Consider the following 15,738-nt stretch of genomic DNA (forward strand, 5'->3'; position numbering starts at 1 on the left):
GATTGACGAAGCTTCGGTGTGCAAGCGTAAGGTTTATTTTCAAAGTCGACCAATCACAGCATGTCTTGAGAATAGACATATGCTTACAGGTGTTGCGTAGTTACATTGGTTTCTACATATATTGTATTCACTGATCTTGCATATCGATAATAATCAAACCTAACATTTTTTCCGAATATTTTATTAATATTTCATGGAAAAACGTGGCCATACAATGGTTTAACATTTGTTTTATAACTTTTAACTATTAACTCGTCGCTTATCGACTGTCGGTATTCAGTAATTGGTAATGACTATCAGTTTTTACGAGATACCGCAGACGGCGCCTGTTCAATTAATAGCGGGAGTTCGGTAAACAAAAGAGAAATTTGATTTTTACAACCGACAATATCCTCGAGGTAGACAAAAATGTCTGATCGTGATAAAGATACCTTTATACAAATTAAAACGTTAAATGTGGAGTTGAGAAAGAAATTAGAGGCGGTTTCGAAATTAAGAGGTTAATGTGCAAACAGCGTTTTTATTGCATAGTAATGGGACCTAACCCTGCATGCTTTTCTTATTCCTTAAGTTGACATGCGCATCCCCACCATTTTATTGCGCATCTAATCTACACTGGTTCCTGTCTCAGGAGTGAATCGTCAGCCAATCAGAGCAAAGAAAATTTCTCTACCGAATCTCGCTAATGGATTAAGCTACAACCAGGAAGTGTGCAAGAATAGGACCCATTAATGCCCATAATCAATCATAATGAAAAAAATTTGTCGTGTAACTTTAATTTTATTTTCTTCTTTTTTTCAGTCGAGTGTGCTGAGTTGCAGTTGGAAATGTTGAAACTGTACTCTCCTGTAACACTCGAGATTGTCGAATCATTGGAACAATTAATTACGAAAGAGACGGGCACGTTCTCGAATGATGAATGACGGTCATCGAAAAATAGCATCCTTGAAACGAAAGGTTTCAAATTTCTTTTGCGTTTTAAACTGAAGAAAATTAAATCATCAATTAATTGATAAAAGAAACAACATGTGGACACTTATGTTGAAATATATTTGTATTATGTTTGAATACAGCTCTGACACAAATTGTATTCATAGTTTTGTAACCTAAGAACAGACAATAATATACACATATACGCTCTCCTTGTGTAATTCAAATAATAACACGTACAGTATTATAGTTAATATCGTTTCGTATCTTTCGCTTTCCCCTCCTCACCGAAATTTGCTTCGATATGCGAGTACCATGTGTGTTGAGTGCACTGCGTTTCGGTAATCTGTCATTTTTTATCATTTTAAAAATCATATAGAAATTTTATTGTGGCATAGTGTTAAACGATAAACACTGCATCTTTGGAATGTATTTGTACGACGTACGTAACGTCTTCGACGTCAACGTCATCATAAACGAAACGTCATAATCATGGTAAAAATTTATTTCTTGTTCCGCGGGTACTAATGAAAATTTCTGTTCTGCTTCCTGTTTCTTTTTTCTTTTTAATAGTGGAGTTACTCATCCGAACATGGCTTCATTTATTGGTTCAATTATTTTCGTATAAGGTGTCTAATAATACCATTAGAAAAAAGAAAAGTTCAAGAAAAGCTTGGCTTACGGTCGTGAAAAATTGCAGTAAGATCATTCGCAAACAGTCAATTGTTATTGTCGCATATCATTTACCGCCCATTTAGTCGAAAAACAGGAAGAGAAAGAGAATAATGAAATTGCAAACGTACGATTCGAAACATTCAGCCAATATATACACCTCGCAAATGGATTAATCTCTTTGGTTTTCTCTTTAGTCCGTATATTTCATGAAACAACGTGCCCATACGTAATCGTGAATCGTTTCTTATCGGTATCGTTACCGTGTATTAAAACGGAACGAAACAAAAAGAAGAGTGGGGAGAATGCTGACTAAGGATAGTACGCAAAGAACATGGCTATCGCGGGACAAAGCATGTTTGGTCTTTTCCCCGGTCTCGAGTTGCAGAGCCTTTTGGTATCTAGCAAGTAATACATCAGACAGTTCTTTTTCAGTTCATCCTTCACCTGAAATTCAAAGTTATACCAAGGTTATGTCAAGGGCGTCATGCGAAATATTCGGCACTGACTACACTAATTTCGTTGGCAGTTAGCATCATTTTGCCCTTAACAATTCAAGATGCTTACGCAGGCCTTGCACATCTCCAGCATAACGCACGGTCCATGAAAGAGCCTCTGCAAGTCGATTACCAATGAGGCTAATTTAAAGTTGCACTGTTCTTGAATCTCTTGAACATTTCGTGCAACCAAACAGGTTGACTTGTCCTCCTCTATACCTTTGCAAAACACGATACAGACAAGTATGAATTTGTTTCATGAGTCTGCATTTTTGTGATCGGTAGAGTCATTCTATCAAGATCATACCTTCGACATCGCCATTACCATTGTTACTGCCGACCATTAGATCATCGTCATCTTCGATAATCACATCATCGTCATTTTCGGCAATCATATTGTCGTCGTCATTGTTTCTCTTACATTTATCATTGAGTTTGGCTAAAATCCTATTTTCCCGAAAATTGGAAGTCTGATTAGCCTTTCTTTCCATTTTCTCCAAAGAGTATTTCGCCAGTATACACGCCAATGTCTTCTGCCAACGACGTTAGTATTGTTAAAAATTAAGCGACAACGAATTATTATAATAATAATTGATAGAAAATCACGATATTAGTTGAACGTGCACCTTCAATTGATCTTGCCCACTGAAATTCTCCTTTTTCGACTCCCGATCGTTTCCTCTTAAATTGTTGCCCATATTCTGTATAACGTATAATGTTAAAGTTTTACCGTCGTTCTGTCGACAGGGTTTTTAATTACCTCGTAATATCGTTGCAGCATCCACTCATCATCTTGGTTCTGTGTTCCTTGGCCGGGCATAAAAAGAGACTTCTTTCTCCTACGATCGATGCCGAAATACTGTGACCAGTCGATGCTCTTCTTTCTGACCTCGATAGGTTTTGGCTTTTCGTTCTTCGTCGCGTTGTCCTTTTGATCTTTCATAGGAAGATTTACTTTCGGCGCCTCCGTGGCACTCTCGTGCTTTTGCTGTTTATGGTTGTGATCGTGATCGTGGCCGTGATCATGGTTGCGATCGTACGTATGATTGTGATTTGTAGAGGACTGCGTGCCAAACAATGCTCCCAAATCTTGAACGACCTTCAATACATTAAGCGTAGGAACATGTTTAAAAATTATATCCTTTATATTCGCAAATGTATAATATTTATTTGATTAATCGCATTAGAGGGGAAATTTTAGTTGAACAACCTTAGGATCTGTGGCCTGCTTTTTCGGAGGCTGTGGACTCCTCTTGGCGACAGGATATCGTTTGTCCATGATTCGATACATTCCATAATCGTTTCGAAGAGGCTGTCCTCTATCCAAGATTTTACGATCGGCCAGCAGAAGATACAATAGTTTCGGATCCACCTCTCCTTCAGTAAACTCGGAATCGTCGTCTTCCGCGTACGGATCATGCATCAGAAATTCCTGGTTCACCGAATCACTCCAAGGCATTGCAATAGATCTCCTATCAATACTATCAAATTGTTTGAGAAAACACAATACAAGTTTGAGAAAACTTTAGAGAATCTAATCGAACTCAAGTTGTTGAGACATTAGACAGCAGGTAACCCGTTCTATATCTAACAGACCTTTTATGTGTAAGTCTAGTAGCTCGAGATCTGCCTAGGTAAGGTTTCCTATTTTTGTTAGCGCTCTCATCGACCGAGTCATAGTTCTCGTCATCTGTTGTAAAAAGAGTTCCACGTATCTGCATCTTGTCAGGGTTTGCGGTCCGTTTACGATTAACGCCTCTTTCGCGTTCTCGAAACAGAGAGGTGACCGGTTCTTCCTAAAATAGGAACAGAATATTAGGTATTATCAACGGATGGATCAATAAAAACGAAGTTATACCTGTTGCAGAATACTGCTCAAGTAATCTATCAATACTTTCTTGCGCGTTTTGTCATTCAGGTCCGTGACCAGTTCCCGATTAACATCTGCAAGAACCGCGCAACATCGTGTTTAAAATTTAAACGATCATCTGTCGTTAAAGCGACACTAACGAATGGACTGTGGATTTTAAGCATTTATGAGAAAAACAAGTAGGATCAGTTTAAAATGGTTGACAAATTAAAATAATCGAAAAGCACCGTTATCCTGTTGTCGACTTGTCGAAATGATTACAGAAGTAATGAAATGTGTGTCTAGCACCTATCTATCGCTATTAAGGCATACAATTGTTATTTTGCATAAAAGCCCGCAGTCTATTAATGAAACTAATAATATTAATTATTACATATTCTACCGTTTGGTAGAAATTCAATCTGTTCGTCTACCCCGTCTATATCTCTCTCAACCTGTTGCTCCTGGTCGATATTACGATTAGGATCGGTGTCAGCACCAGGGTACTTCAGGTTTCGCAAATCGTTGTAGAAATTTTGAGGAGCGGTGTTCAGTGCTCTCTGCTTCCTGGTGATGGCGTTCAGAGCACCTGTTAAGGACAAGGATTCCTCCATGACCCGATCGGGCACACCCACTATCAGTGTCGTCGTTCCGGCAATTAAAAATATCAGGAGCCATTGTTGACACGGCATTCTATCTAAACGTAAACAGCCAATTAATTCATGTAAATGTATCACCGACGACATAGATTGGGTTCAATGAGGAACCATTTAACATGCTGTACATCTGGTATGAAAAATTGGCGGCTCGCGGTCTTTTGTGGCCCGCGCGTCACACCTCACCACAATCATACTCGTGTATCGCACGCCGCACACATGGCAATTCCTTTAGTTACTCATCAGTCGTCGCTCACATTTTTGATGATGGGGGAACTAACTATGTATGTAGCAGAAAGGAGAAGGCGTATGGCCCACGTTGGAGAAGTTTATCGCCCCTACTCTAAATCAATACGTGGCAATAAAATCTGACAGAAAAACTAGCGCAATGCGAATTCTGTATCATTACAATATTATATTAACGCCATATTATTCACAGTTGATACGACTGGTTTAGATCACGGTTAGATCACGTTTCGGTTTTGATTAGTTTTTCAATCTAGAACGGTGTTCTTAATATTTTTATTTGCGTCTATTTGCAATTCTTATGCTCGCGTGCGTTTCCGAATCGATAAATCGAACATCTACTTTTGCGTGCCCTTTAGAACGAATTTTTTCCGGCGGGACAACGGAATCCGCTAAAACAATGGCAATAGCGCCGTTTTTTTTTTTTTTAAAGAACACGTGCAATGGTTAAGAAAATTTCTTCTTCGATTAACCGAACGTTTGAACAATCCAATAGACGATCCAAATATTTATATCGAGATGTAATCAGATAAACGCACGGTCGAACAGCGATCGATCACGATCAATCGAGCGGGTACCTCGAGGCTCCGGATGTGACATATGATATCATGATCAAAGGGATGAAAGCGATCATCGGAACTGGATCGTTCACCTTCCATTCACCACGATCACCTAACCCAAGCTAGTAATGATCTGTTCGTTCTTCTGTTCGATTATCCTTTGGCTAATTGTTGGCCGCTAACAGATGGTTGAATGATACAGAGTCCACGCCGAAAGATACTCGATATTTAGTGATATTCCGCGAAATGCTACGATTTTCTGCGGCGATAGGACGTGTCGGTAGGACGCGTGTCGCGACGTAATTATTTTCCACGAGACCATCGGTCAAAGGTCTCCTTTCTGTTCCTTTCTATCGCCGAACCATGGTACAACGTCGACGATCAAGGTCGTATGAAATAAAAAGAAGAAACAGTTTGTACAGGGAGAGAATTGTTCGAGAAATGGCTCGAAAAGGGTTCCACTTACTTGGCTCTAATAACACATTCGCGTGAGACACAAGCACTGGTTCGTTCGTTCGTTATTCTTTTTGTTTTGCCTTTTTGCGTTCTACGTGAACTAGTCTCGACTGGCGACGGACCCCTATAAGATGACAGATGACTTCTCAGTCTTCCATGACTACCGATGCCGCGAGCTTTTATATAGCAGCCGAAGGGATCGATAGAAACGCGCATGGAACGTGCCGGCTCGACAGCAACAAGTAAAGGCGTGTGAGGCGTGAGGTGTGCCTGCCTTTGCCTGTTGGAAATGCTGAAACCACGAAAAATACAGAAAACATAGAAAACACGGAGAATACATCAAATGGAATATTATGGGCCCGTGACTAACATCCAATGGTGAATCGATTGATTACTGGTCAACCGATCGCCGGGCACCGATTGCGATCACCTACAAGGGTTTCGCTCCAAACATTTAATTCACGCGGACAGAAACGACTGGTTTATATTCGTATTGAACGCGACAACACTCTCTCCTCTCCTCTTCTCTCTTTTCTCTTGTCGAAGGAAATAATCTTGGAATCGAGTGTAGAATCCTCGAACGCATATAGTCGATTGTCATAAACATGATGCTCCTCCTTCTTATTGGAATTTCCATATTAAATCGTAGTATTTGAGATTCAAAGGACGAAGCAGAAATACCTTATTTAATAAAACCTCGTAGCCAACAAATTTTCTCTGGGCTTTGTAAAAGAGTGGCGAGACAAAATCTAGATTACATCGTTCCGATCATCGTGCGTTCTAAAACAGAAAAATTAACAGAATCTGAAAGTAGGGACTCAGAGATTAGTGTCAAATAATCGTCGATGAGAGTCCGCGGAATCCGAGAACGCTTCCCTATCCTATAAAAAAAAGGGGGGTTTCGTCATCTCCTACGGTTATCGATTTCATCCGTTTGTGCTAAATGAATGGAACTGGGAAAACTCGATCATTTCGGATGTATATATTCCGACAAACGGCAATCGGTTTGAAGTTCTAGCTACTTGTTGCGAGCACAGAGACGCAAGGTATAGGAGAACAATAGAGAACCTGCCGAACGATTCTAAATGCATACTCTAAAATATAAGATTGAAGGAAAGTTTGATATTGGTAACTGCTATGATCGATACATTATTATTTCTTGCTACAGTAAATTCTTCCCAATTGTCCATCAGTTTGTAAACAAAAATGGACAATTTGGGAAAAAAAGGTACGATTATTCGAGCCTTGCGCATAGTTTTTATGGTTGTTGACAATCGCCAACCATAAAAACGACCGGCGAAGCTAGAACATTCGCGTCCCCTCTTCCAAAATTGTCCATTTATGCTTACAAACTGATGGACAATTGGGAAGAATTTACTGTACCGTTTTCTCAGGAATAGGTTTTTCATTGGTTTCCTATCGTTTAATATTTATCGACTTTTAACTTATTCGAGATACGTGATCGCTTATCGTTTTCGCTCGGTGTTAACCAGATACATTGTACAGGTAACGAACAATTTCGATGAATGTGGACATGTCCGAAGGTCACGTTTATCGATATGATATGAGCGCAACATTTAATCGTCCCAGGGTTCTGTAAATGTGCAAAGAGGCGAAAGCTTCTATTTCAAATTACTGTTCGACGAAACCCGTTCGAAAACAAAGAATATCAGCTTATCGAGCGTATCACGATAAGCGAGTTCAATTATTATCGGCGATAACGGTAGAAAATGAAAACGGAAAAAATGATGGAACAGTATCTGAATTGCCTTGCGGCGGTGATGACGGCGATTCGTGTGCCTGGTGAAAATCAAAGTTTTCCGTAAGACGGATTTTATTACTATATTGTGCTTCCACAGTGAAAGATACCTCTTAACCCTTTGCACTCGAGTGGTGACTCTGAGGCACCGCTCAAATTTTTTATTTTACACGTTTTAAAATAATCTTTGTACTAATAAAGTTTGGATTTAAAAAATTGTTATAAGTAGAATTGTTAGTATGAATCACAAGAATCAATTACGTATGCATAAAATGCGCTTTATAATATAAAATGGAAATACTATAAGCCTGGGAAATTATTTTAGATTTACAGTTAAAATGGCTTCGAGTGCAAAAGATTAATTCTTAATTCCTGACGCGATCTGTCTCGCCATCGTGTCCTGTCCTATCCTCTTCCGCCACAACTTATTGATATTCACACTTGGTGGTTGATCGATCCGTATAATCCTCCTTCGCTTGACGAAGTTATTAAAATTAATTAATTCCACAAGGATCTCCAGGACGGCGTAAAATCGACTGGCGAGGAAAGTCATGGTGCAAACGATTGACACGGGCATCAATGCGAGTTGTCACGGTTAACGGTGAAACCGAGGTTAATGACCTTAATCGCGCGATATACGGTATTAATAAAACAAATACAATGTTCGCTACCGTTATCGATGATCCTTGTTTTGCAAGGATAACGTTGTCTTTTGATTTCGCAGAGAACGTTGCGTATGGTGAGACGATAGAAATGCAGGAGAACGTGGAGAACTATCCGTCTTTCATATATTCGGGACGAAATGTTATCACGTCACAACCCCATGGTAAATCTAGGAACATTGTTTAATTCTTATGAATGATTTAGAAAAATGATCAAACGGGAGGCAGACTTTCGATAGAATCTGTTTATCAGGCCACGCCGGGCAATCGAGGAGTGAAGACCACCAAAATTCGCTAGATTGGATATCAACCCCGAGACCTCAGCTGAGCATGTTGTCGGGAACTCATTCTCTGGGCAACGTGGAACAGTTGGCGATTCAACAGGTCGTCGATTTGAGTACACGTTAGTACATCTGAAGTCTGAAGTGTAATCGAATCTGTCAAACTGACCGATTAATACCTTATAGATTGTATAGAGAATAGCTATCAATAATTTTACCGCGAAACTAATCGAATCCTACAAATGCTTCGATATCATATGCATATTTATAATTCGTGATTGAATTTATTCTGCAAACAGTGTTGGGTAGAACGGAAAGACGCCTCCAATTCAGAGTCAAAGTCCCGAGAGGGGAAACATTATTTCTGGCTATGGAAGCGAACGCAGAAATGGGATTATCGACTCCACTTTTGTGTTCGGAATTTATTCTGCGTCGCGGGAACTTTGACCTGAACGTCCTCGACCAATGTGGTCAACCAGCGTACAAGATGAAAATAAATTCAAGGTGGACATGTCCACCGAGTAAATTACGCGTAAGTTTCGGGGCCAACTCGTATTGGGATCTTGGCGTTTGATTTAGATTTCGACCTCAAACAAATTACTTTTCACAGAAAATTACAGTGGGAAACACGAATCTTCTAGGAACGGTGGAAGAGAATTTCACTATAATTGGGCCCAGTTTCACGATTTACGATGAAATGCGCAACAAACTTTGCAATGTAATTGGACCGAACGTATGCGGATGCTGCATGTACAAGGAAGCGCAATTCCAAGTAAAGAACAATTTTTTGTTTACTACATAAGTCAAAGTATTTCGAAATCGACAAGATGTCTGACCGATACTACGATACAGTTTAGTACACGTATTACAAAGGCAGAAACAACTTGAAACTAAATCTGGGGGTGTTACAGGTTATTACCATCGACGGTACTCATCAAATTGCATCTTTGATGCACCAATGGGACAATACGCTTCGCGATTATGTTTTGCTTATCTCATTTCCGGTAGCCACAGATATAAAATTGAAGAGCTTACTTCTCGCCGCTGCATTCCTGTTGGTAAATATCAAAAGGAAAGGAAGGATCCCAAATGTGACGTTTACTTTTTTATGAGTTTTGATAGAGTGATAGAGCTTGTAAAGCTGAATTCATTGATACCCGGTATTGAAGTTAGACATTTTGTAGTTTTTGATACATTTAACGTTAAAGTCGTTAATAAATGACCAAAAAGACGTAGCGGATTACAGCGCGTGGCACCATGCGTCAGGACGGTGTTGTCAAAGCGATGCTTACAAGGGATAGAGTGAAAGAGAAGAATAGACAATGTATAGACAAATTCACTCACCCCTATTCCTAATGTTTCCCCTCTAGTATTCTCCCACTACTTGTGAAACTTCTGAGGCTACCTGAACGTAACGCGGCTAATTCTTCTAGCCTTTTATTAACAGCTTTAACATTAAATATATCAAAAACTATAAGTCATCTGACCCCAAAATCGGATATTATTCGATACAACTTTATAAGCTCTATCACTCTACCAAATCTTATTAAAATGTGAGCGTCACACTTGGGGTCCGTCTCTTGCAAATATTCAACGTGTTCATCCATCTTCTTCTTATCCGTATATGTATTCATGCAAGTAATTATTTAGTACATTTACATCCATTATAATCTAGTTCCGATGTTGTTTTCGTTTTTTTAGTGATCGATCATTTTCTGACTACAATCTAAAAAATATAGACATAGATATAGATACGGATAACAGACATGGATATCGATGCAGATATAAATATACAATTAAAATTGGTTTCAGGTACATATGTATTTCGAACAGGTAAGACCAAAGTCGCGGATCTAAACAATTAAATGACATTGATTATGTTATACGTACGCAAATATCATTTTTATTGTATCATATCTTGAAGTACCGATGAAATATATGCCTGTTGTTCTACCCTATAAGCCTACAGATCATTGTTGACGCTTTTTCTACAAGCTGCAACGTAAAATTTGACTAGACCGCTACACGTAGGATGTGTTTATTTTAGAATTTAGTAAGATTAGCATAGTGACGCCACTTATGTCAAATTATATTTGAATAATTTTGTCACTACTGGCGGAACGCTTAACTTGAGTAACAAAGTTACCAACAATTGATTTTAGCTAAAAGTTTGAGGATTTTGCCGCTATCTATAATGGCGCTATTCTTATGTTTTAAATAGAAAATAATTCATGCTGGACTTTATAATGCATCATATGGAGAAATCAGTACAAATCATCTGTTTCGGTAAATATTTGACTACGTGTGTCAATTGTTTTGAACAATGATTTTACATTATATCATTGGAAGAAACTTAAGAATAACCATTTTTATTTTATCCCCCGCACGACACATTTTTGCCTCCGACCAACGATTTAAGTGCACCATTATTGATGGTTTATTCCATTCTCATATATAATCTCCGATTTGACACACATAGTTCAATAAAGTCCAATTTAGACTTTAGACTTTAGATAACAAATTTCTCATTCAGGTAGTTGCTGATATATGGAAAACTGGTATGTGGAACAAAATCAAAGCCATTTTTATTGTAATTTATACTTAAACTAAGAAATTTATTTAATCATTTTCTGCAAAAGAATCCTTATAATTTTAATCTTTTTCAAATAAGAAATGTGAAACCGGTTATTTTGAGTGGCATGGTAGATTTAGCGAAGTAGAATCAAAAAGAAACAATAGTAACGTTTAGTACATACTGCATATGTATCACAGATCTCTTTTTGTACCTTAGTAATAGATTTCTATGTGATATACATCATAAGGGCAGTGCCTATAATTAATTATAGTAAGGTGAAGTTTAAGATGTTAGGGGAATCAAGAAATTCTGCAATCTTATTATGTATGGGACTTGTCCCTACCGGAGTTCAGTGCGCTCAGAAGAACTGGACACGAGGACGAACTGTGAAATCGGCTTTATCGTGCGTGGGTCCGTGGACGGAAGTCGAATGAGAACTTTTTATTTCTTTGTCCACCCACGCCGACGGCGATTTATCTTAATGCTAGAATACAACTAACTTAACCTTAGGGCTTAAAACTAACTATACTAATGGCTAGTTACATTTAACTTAACCTAGTTACACTAGATAGCGGGGCGGGCTTCCTGCTACATATGTGCGGCGACTACCTTCGCCATTCACCAACAGATGGATTCCTTTCCCGAAGCTACCTAAGATCGTACCTATTTCTATATATCAAAACCGTCCTTTACCCTTATGTCTGCCTAAGTCAGAGCCCGCTAGAAAAGCCATACTGATGAGTCCACTAGCGGGCCCGGGACGAAACAGCTCTCCCTCGCTTTTCCTCATTCCTTGCTAGACCTCTCAGAAACATGCCATAATTGGTGACCCTCGACAACGAACACAACCTTTTGACCCTGAGCGTCAAAACAAGGTTTCTTCTTTACGTGTGCGATTGCCTCAACTCGAGTATAATGTATTACCAGTGTTCGCAGGAATATTGGCTACGAAAGGAGTGGGGTTGTGACGCACGCGCAAGGTGTCCCGTATAGTGGCGTAACGCATTTACCGGGTGAACATTATATTAGGATGGGGAATAAAGTTCGTAGAGTGTTTTTATTTTCTCTTACTTTACAACGATTTGTTGCTGTTTGACAAAGTGCGTCATATTTATTCGATAGAGCTGTTTCTGCTCTACAAAACTGTGCTAATTTTTTTTTTTAGTTATTTAATTTATTATTTTTGAGGCTGTAGCCATACATGTTCGGCGACCGAAATAACAATTCGAGCCGTACGCTTGCAGATGCCAAGGTTTTGACGAAAAAAATATTCCTTGACGTTTGCTAGAACGTAAATTACCTTATTCCTTTATTTACTACTTTCACGTGTACAACACAACTAGCCGATGAATGTCGCCGGCCGCGTGCCGCTACCCGGCCAAGCAGATCAGAGGGATACCTGTCTCCCCCCCGTGAATACATAATGGATTAATTAATTGTTATAACTATTAGCATCGTTTTGTAGAGCAAAAACAGCTCACACACTTTGTCAAATATCGATAAATCGTTGTAAAATAAGAGAAAATAAAAAAATGCTACGAACTTATTCCCCAACCCAATAATTCTGAATTATGATCTGACGAATGATTTACGTTGCGTGGTATTTTTCTTGCGATCATTGGTTACCCTTCCCCTAAACCTCCTCTTAACCATAGCCACTCTCTTATGGTTCATGCTTTTTCTAATCTTTGATCCTAGAATATATGTTTGTCATTCTTGGTTGTAATATTCTAGGTAAAGTCCCTGATCTTTCTAAGAAATGGATCTTTTAGCCATAGTTGGTGTAATAGTCACAATATATTATCTAATTTATATGATATATCCCTGGTTTGTGGATTGTGATTTGAAACTTGCCTTCTATGAAAAATTTGGAAAACCAATAAGTAAGCATTACAATCTATAACCAATGACATCTACACATATACCATAAACATTATTTTTATATTTTTAGATTCATTAAAAGGAAAAACAGTTTGGATAACAGGAGCATCCAGTGGAATCGGAGAAAACCTTGCATATGTATTAGCAGATGCTAATTGTAAATTAGTCCTTTCTGCACGAAGAAAAGAACTACTGGAGAAAGTAAAAGCTAATTGCTTACAAAGTATGTACACAACCCTAAGATGTTTATTCATGATGCACCTGTATTTACTAAAATTTAATGCATACCCATTCGATATTTTCAGGAAACTCCAAATTAACGGATGCAGACGTTCAAGTATTTGTTTTGGATGTTTGTGATATAGATAGTCATGAACCAATATTTCAACAAATTCTTCAAAACTTCGGAAAAGTAAGTAAGAATTAAATTGAAATTTTACTAATAATTTGTGGCTCAATTTTAACTTTGTTTTAAATTTTTATTCTAGTTAGATATACTTGTACTTAATGCAGGATGTTCTCAACGGGCACGATGGGAGCATATTGATCCAGTTGTTGATAAGAACATGTTCACTTTAAATGTTTTTTCTCAAGTTACCTTAAGCCGATTAGTGGCAAAATATTTTCTGCAACTAGACACAGGTCATTTTGTGATTACTTCGAGTCTCGCAGGTGTCACATCAGCACCGTACTCTGCTACATATTGTGCCACTAAACATGCTTTACATGTTAGTAGCATTAAAGTATTATCACTAAATATTAAGTTCACATTGTACATACTTACATTTCTTTCTCGTCATATATAGGGATACTTTAATACTTTCACATTGGAAAAATTAGGCAGCAATATACCAGTTACATTGGTATGTCCAGGACCAGTTCAAACGAATTTCTTAGAGTCAGCTTTTACAGAAAAGCCTGGAGAAGTATGTTTAATATTGTATTATGATAAAATGTTCATCAATTTGATACTGTCATTTACAGAAATATGGTGAAGCAGTAAAAAAAGATTCACAGAATAAAGTTACTGCAGAACGATGCGCAACATTAATGGGAGTTGCAATAGCAAATCAACTTTCTGAAGTTTGGATTTGTAAATCAATCATTCTTCAAATAATGTACCTGAAAAATTATTTTCCAAATGCAGGGACTTGGTATTAAATTCTCTTTTCAGTTTTCAATGTATTGACATTATTCGATTACTTAAGTATTTCTTATTTTTGTAGGATATTAAAAACACTGGGGCCAAGATTTTTTCAAAGTTTACGAGATGATAAAACAACGATCCAACAAGAACAATAATTATGAAGTGTTTACAAAATGCCTTGTACATTTTTGTTAAATATTTTTAAATAAATAAAGGAATCCGATTTAATAGAAATAACGTATAATCTCCTTGAACATAAAAAGTCTATCAGGTCTATAATATTATATTACAAATTAAATTTGTCCTACTTTTTCTATTATTTTTCTACCAACTTTCCCCCTCATTATAGCACTTTTAAATAAGTTACAATACAACTCTATAGCACATGGTGTGTCATCGTTTCCAGGAACTGGATATGTTATCAAGTTTGGGTTACAATTTGTGTCCACAATACCAATTGTTGGAATAGCCAGTTTAGCTGCGTGACTTACTGCAATATGTTGGTCAACAACAGATTCCATAGTATTAAGGAATATGCATAAATCTGGCAATCTAGTAACCATCCCAAATTCATATTTGACATTGGTAAATGTTCCCCTTTTCCATCGTCTGGTATGAGCATATTCTCCACATTCTTTAGCAGTATTTTCTACCATGTTTGCAATTTGAGGAACCTTTGCGATAAATAAGATAATTCCATTTTTAAATGCTATATGAGCTGCAAAATTTAAAGCTTGTTGTAAAAGCTCGGTTGTTTGGTTTAAATCAATTATTAGATGACCTAGTCTAGATCCAAATATAAATGGACGCATGTGATCATTCAAAGATCCTACTTTATGTCCATAATGTACTCTAGCATTAAATAAATTTTCCACTGTAAATAAATTGTGGACTTTAAAAAAGTCTGGATGTTTCAATGGATCTACCAAAACCTGTTCAACTTCTCGGGTGTCTAAAAAATTAAATTTTAAGATTAAGGATAATATTATTATGTACTAAAAATGGAATATCAGAATATAGTATATCTTTACCACTAGTAGTACCTGGATTAGCTTCAACATTTGTTGATAATCTGCGACCGATTTGTTGAAAACGCGCGACGAATACTGTAACAAAATACAAAAATAAAGCATACAGTTACCAACATTAATTATTCAATCTTCTAGAATATTTTAATTATATTTACATGGAGACCAAATTTTTCTTCTGACCACATTATTCATTTTAACAACTGTTAATGCTATTATTTATACAGCTTGGAAACTTCACAGAAGCGTTAGCAAATATTCTTAGCGACGAACTAGGTTAGGATATTTTAATAATTATTGCTCTAAACCTTTCGTTTCAGAAATTGAAGAAGTTCATACTCATTTTGTACTACGTATTGCATTGGATTTTCCTTCAATTTTGTCTTGTGTAAATTATGTTCAAATTATTAAATATTTGTTCATTTTAAAGCAGTACACATGAATAATCTCACATATGTAAATATACCTCTACACTAATGTGGTACAAATGTAGTGCCTCGGCATACTGAGCGACGTTGGAGGCAAAGTGCTTAAAAATG

General features: G+C 37.5%; 5 protein-coding genes across 15 annotated transcripts; 3 read left to right on the forward strand and 2 right to left on the reverse strand.

Moving 5' to 3' along the window:
- The first annotated feature begins 319 nt into the window (after positions 1-319).
- LOC144474918 (uncharacterized) lies at positions 320-1,679 on the forward strand. Its single transcript, XM_078190322.1, has 2 exons — positions 320-499; positions 802-1,679. The coding sequence occupies exons 1-2, from the start codon at positions 409-411 to the stop codon at positions 921-923; spliced, it is 213 nt and encodes a 70-aa protein (XP_078046448.1). The 5' UTR covers positions 320-408; the 3' UTR covers positions 924-1,679.
- Positions 1,032-6,045, reverse strand: LOC144474915 (uncharacterized). 6 transcript variants are annotated; one of them, XM_078190311.1, is made up of 10 exons: positions 5,877-6,045; positions 4,343-4,641; positions 3,958-4,043; positions 3,696-3,895; positions 3,310-3,580; positions 2,860-3,198; positions 2,726-2,800; positions 2,407-2,629; positions 2,170-2,318; positions 1,032-2,049 (listed from the first exon to the last, which is right to left on the reverse strand). In XM_078190311.1, the coding sequence occupies exons 2-10, from the start codon at positions 4,638-4,640 to the stop codon at positions 1,915-1,917; spliced, it is 1,776 nt and encodes a 591-aa protein (XP_078046437.1). In that variant the 5' UTR covers position 4,641; positions 5,877-6,045; the 3' UTR covers positions 1,032-1,914. The 6 variants fall into 6 exon arrangements, with proteins under 6 accessions (XP_078046437.1, XP_078046438.1, XP_078046440.1 ...); XM_078190312.1 differs by having other exon boundaries at positions 2,170-2,312; positions 2,407-2,632; XM_078190314.1 differs by having other exon boundaries at positions 2,407-2,632; positions 3,310-3,571; positions 5,877-6,044.
- A 1,579-nt stretch (positions 6,046-7,624) lies between these two features.
- On the forward strand, positions 7,625-10,523 carry LOC144474940 (phospholipid scramblase 2). Of its 3 annotated transcripts, none has more exons than XM_078190353.1 (8): positions 7,625-7,688; positions 8,137-8,265; positions 8,350-8,451; positions 8,541-8,690; positions 8,868-9,100; positions 9,179-9,340; positions 9,480-9,626; positions 10,381-10,523. In XM_078190353.1, exons 2-8 carry the CDS (start codon positions 8,205-8,207, stop codon positions 10,423-10,425), a joined length of 900 nt encoding a protein of 299 aa, XP_078046479.1. In that variant the 5' UTR covers positions 7,625-7,688; positions 8,137-8,204; the 3' UTR covers positions 10,426-10,523. The 3 variants fall into 3 exon arrangements, with proteins under 3 accessions (XP_078046479.1, XP_078046480.1, XP_078046481.1); XM_078190354.1 differs by having other exon boundaries at positions 7,629-7,688; positions 8,146-8,265; XM_078190355.1 differs by lacking the exon at positions 7,625-7,688 and having other exon boundaries at positions 8,164-8,237.
- A 529-nt stretch (positions 10,524-11,052) lies between these two features.
- LOC144474916 (dehydrogenase/reductase SDR family member 7) lies at positions 11,053-14,432 on the forward strand. 3 transcript variants are annotated; one of them, XM_078190318.1, is made up of 8 exons: positions 11,053-11,126; positions 12,878-13,026; positions 13,095-13,247; positions 13,330-13,436; positions 13,513-13,752; positions 13,831-13,950; positions 14,009-14,178; positions 14,251-14,432. In XM_078190318.1, exons 2-8 carry the CDS (start codon positions 12,903-12,905, stop codon positions 14,324-14,326), a joined length of 990 nt encoding a protein of 329 aa, XP_078046444.1. In that variant the 5' UTR covers positions 11,053-11,126; positions 12,878-12,902; the 3' UTR covers positions 14,327-14,432. The 3 variants fall into 3 exon arrangements, with proteins under 3 accessions (XP_078046444.1, XP_078046443.1, XP_078046445.1); XM_078190317.1 differs by lacking the exon at positions 11,053-11,126 and adding an exon at positions 12,102-12,185; XM_078190319.1 differs by lacking the exon at positions 11,053-11,126 and adding an exon at positions 12,228-12,243.
- Mrps2 (mitochondrial ribosomal protein S2) lies at positions 14,395-15,696 on the reverse strand. Of its 2 annotated transcripts, none has more exons than XM_078190321.1 (3): positions 15,358-15,696; positions 15,215-15,277; positions 14,395-15,123 (listed from the first exon to the last, which is right to left on the reverse strand). In XM_078190321.1, exons 1-3 carry the CDS (start codon positions 15,392-15,394, stop codon positions 14,465-14,467), a joined length of 759 nt encoding a protein of 252 aa, XP_078046447.1. In that variant the 5' UTR covers positions 15,395-15,696; the 3' UTR covers positions 14,395-14,464. The 2 variants fall into 2 exon arrangements, with proteins under 2 accessions (XP_078046447.1, XP_078046446.1); XM_078190320.1 differs by having other exon boundaries at positions 15,203-15,277.
- Positions 15,697-15,738: the final 42 nt, after the last annotated feature.

This window comes from Augochlora pura, chromosome 9, assembly GCF_028453695.1.
Source record: "Augochlora pura isolate Apur16 chromosome 9, APUR_v2.2.1, whole genome shotgun sequence".
NCBI classification, from domain to species: Eukaryota; Metazoa; Arthropoda; class Insecta; order Hymenoptera; family Halictidae; genus Augochlora; species Augochlora pura.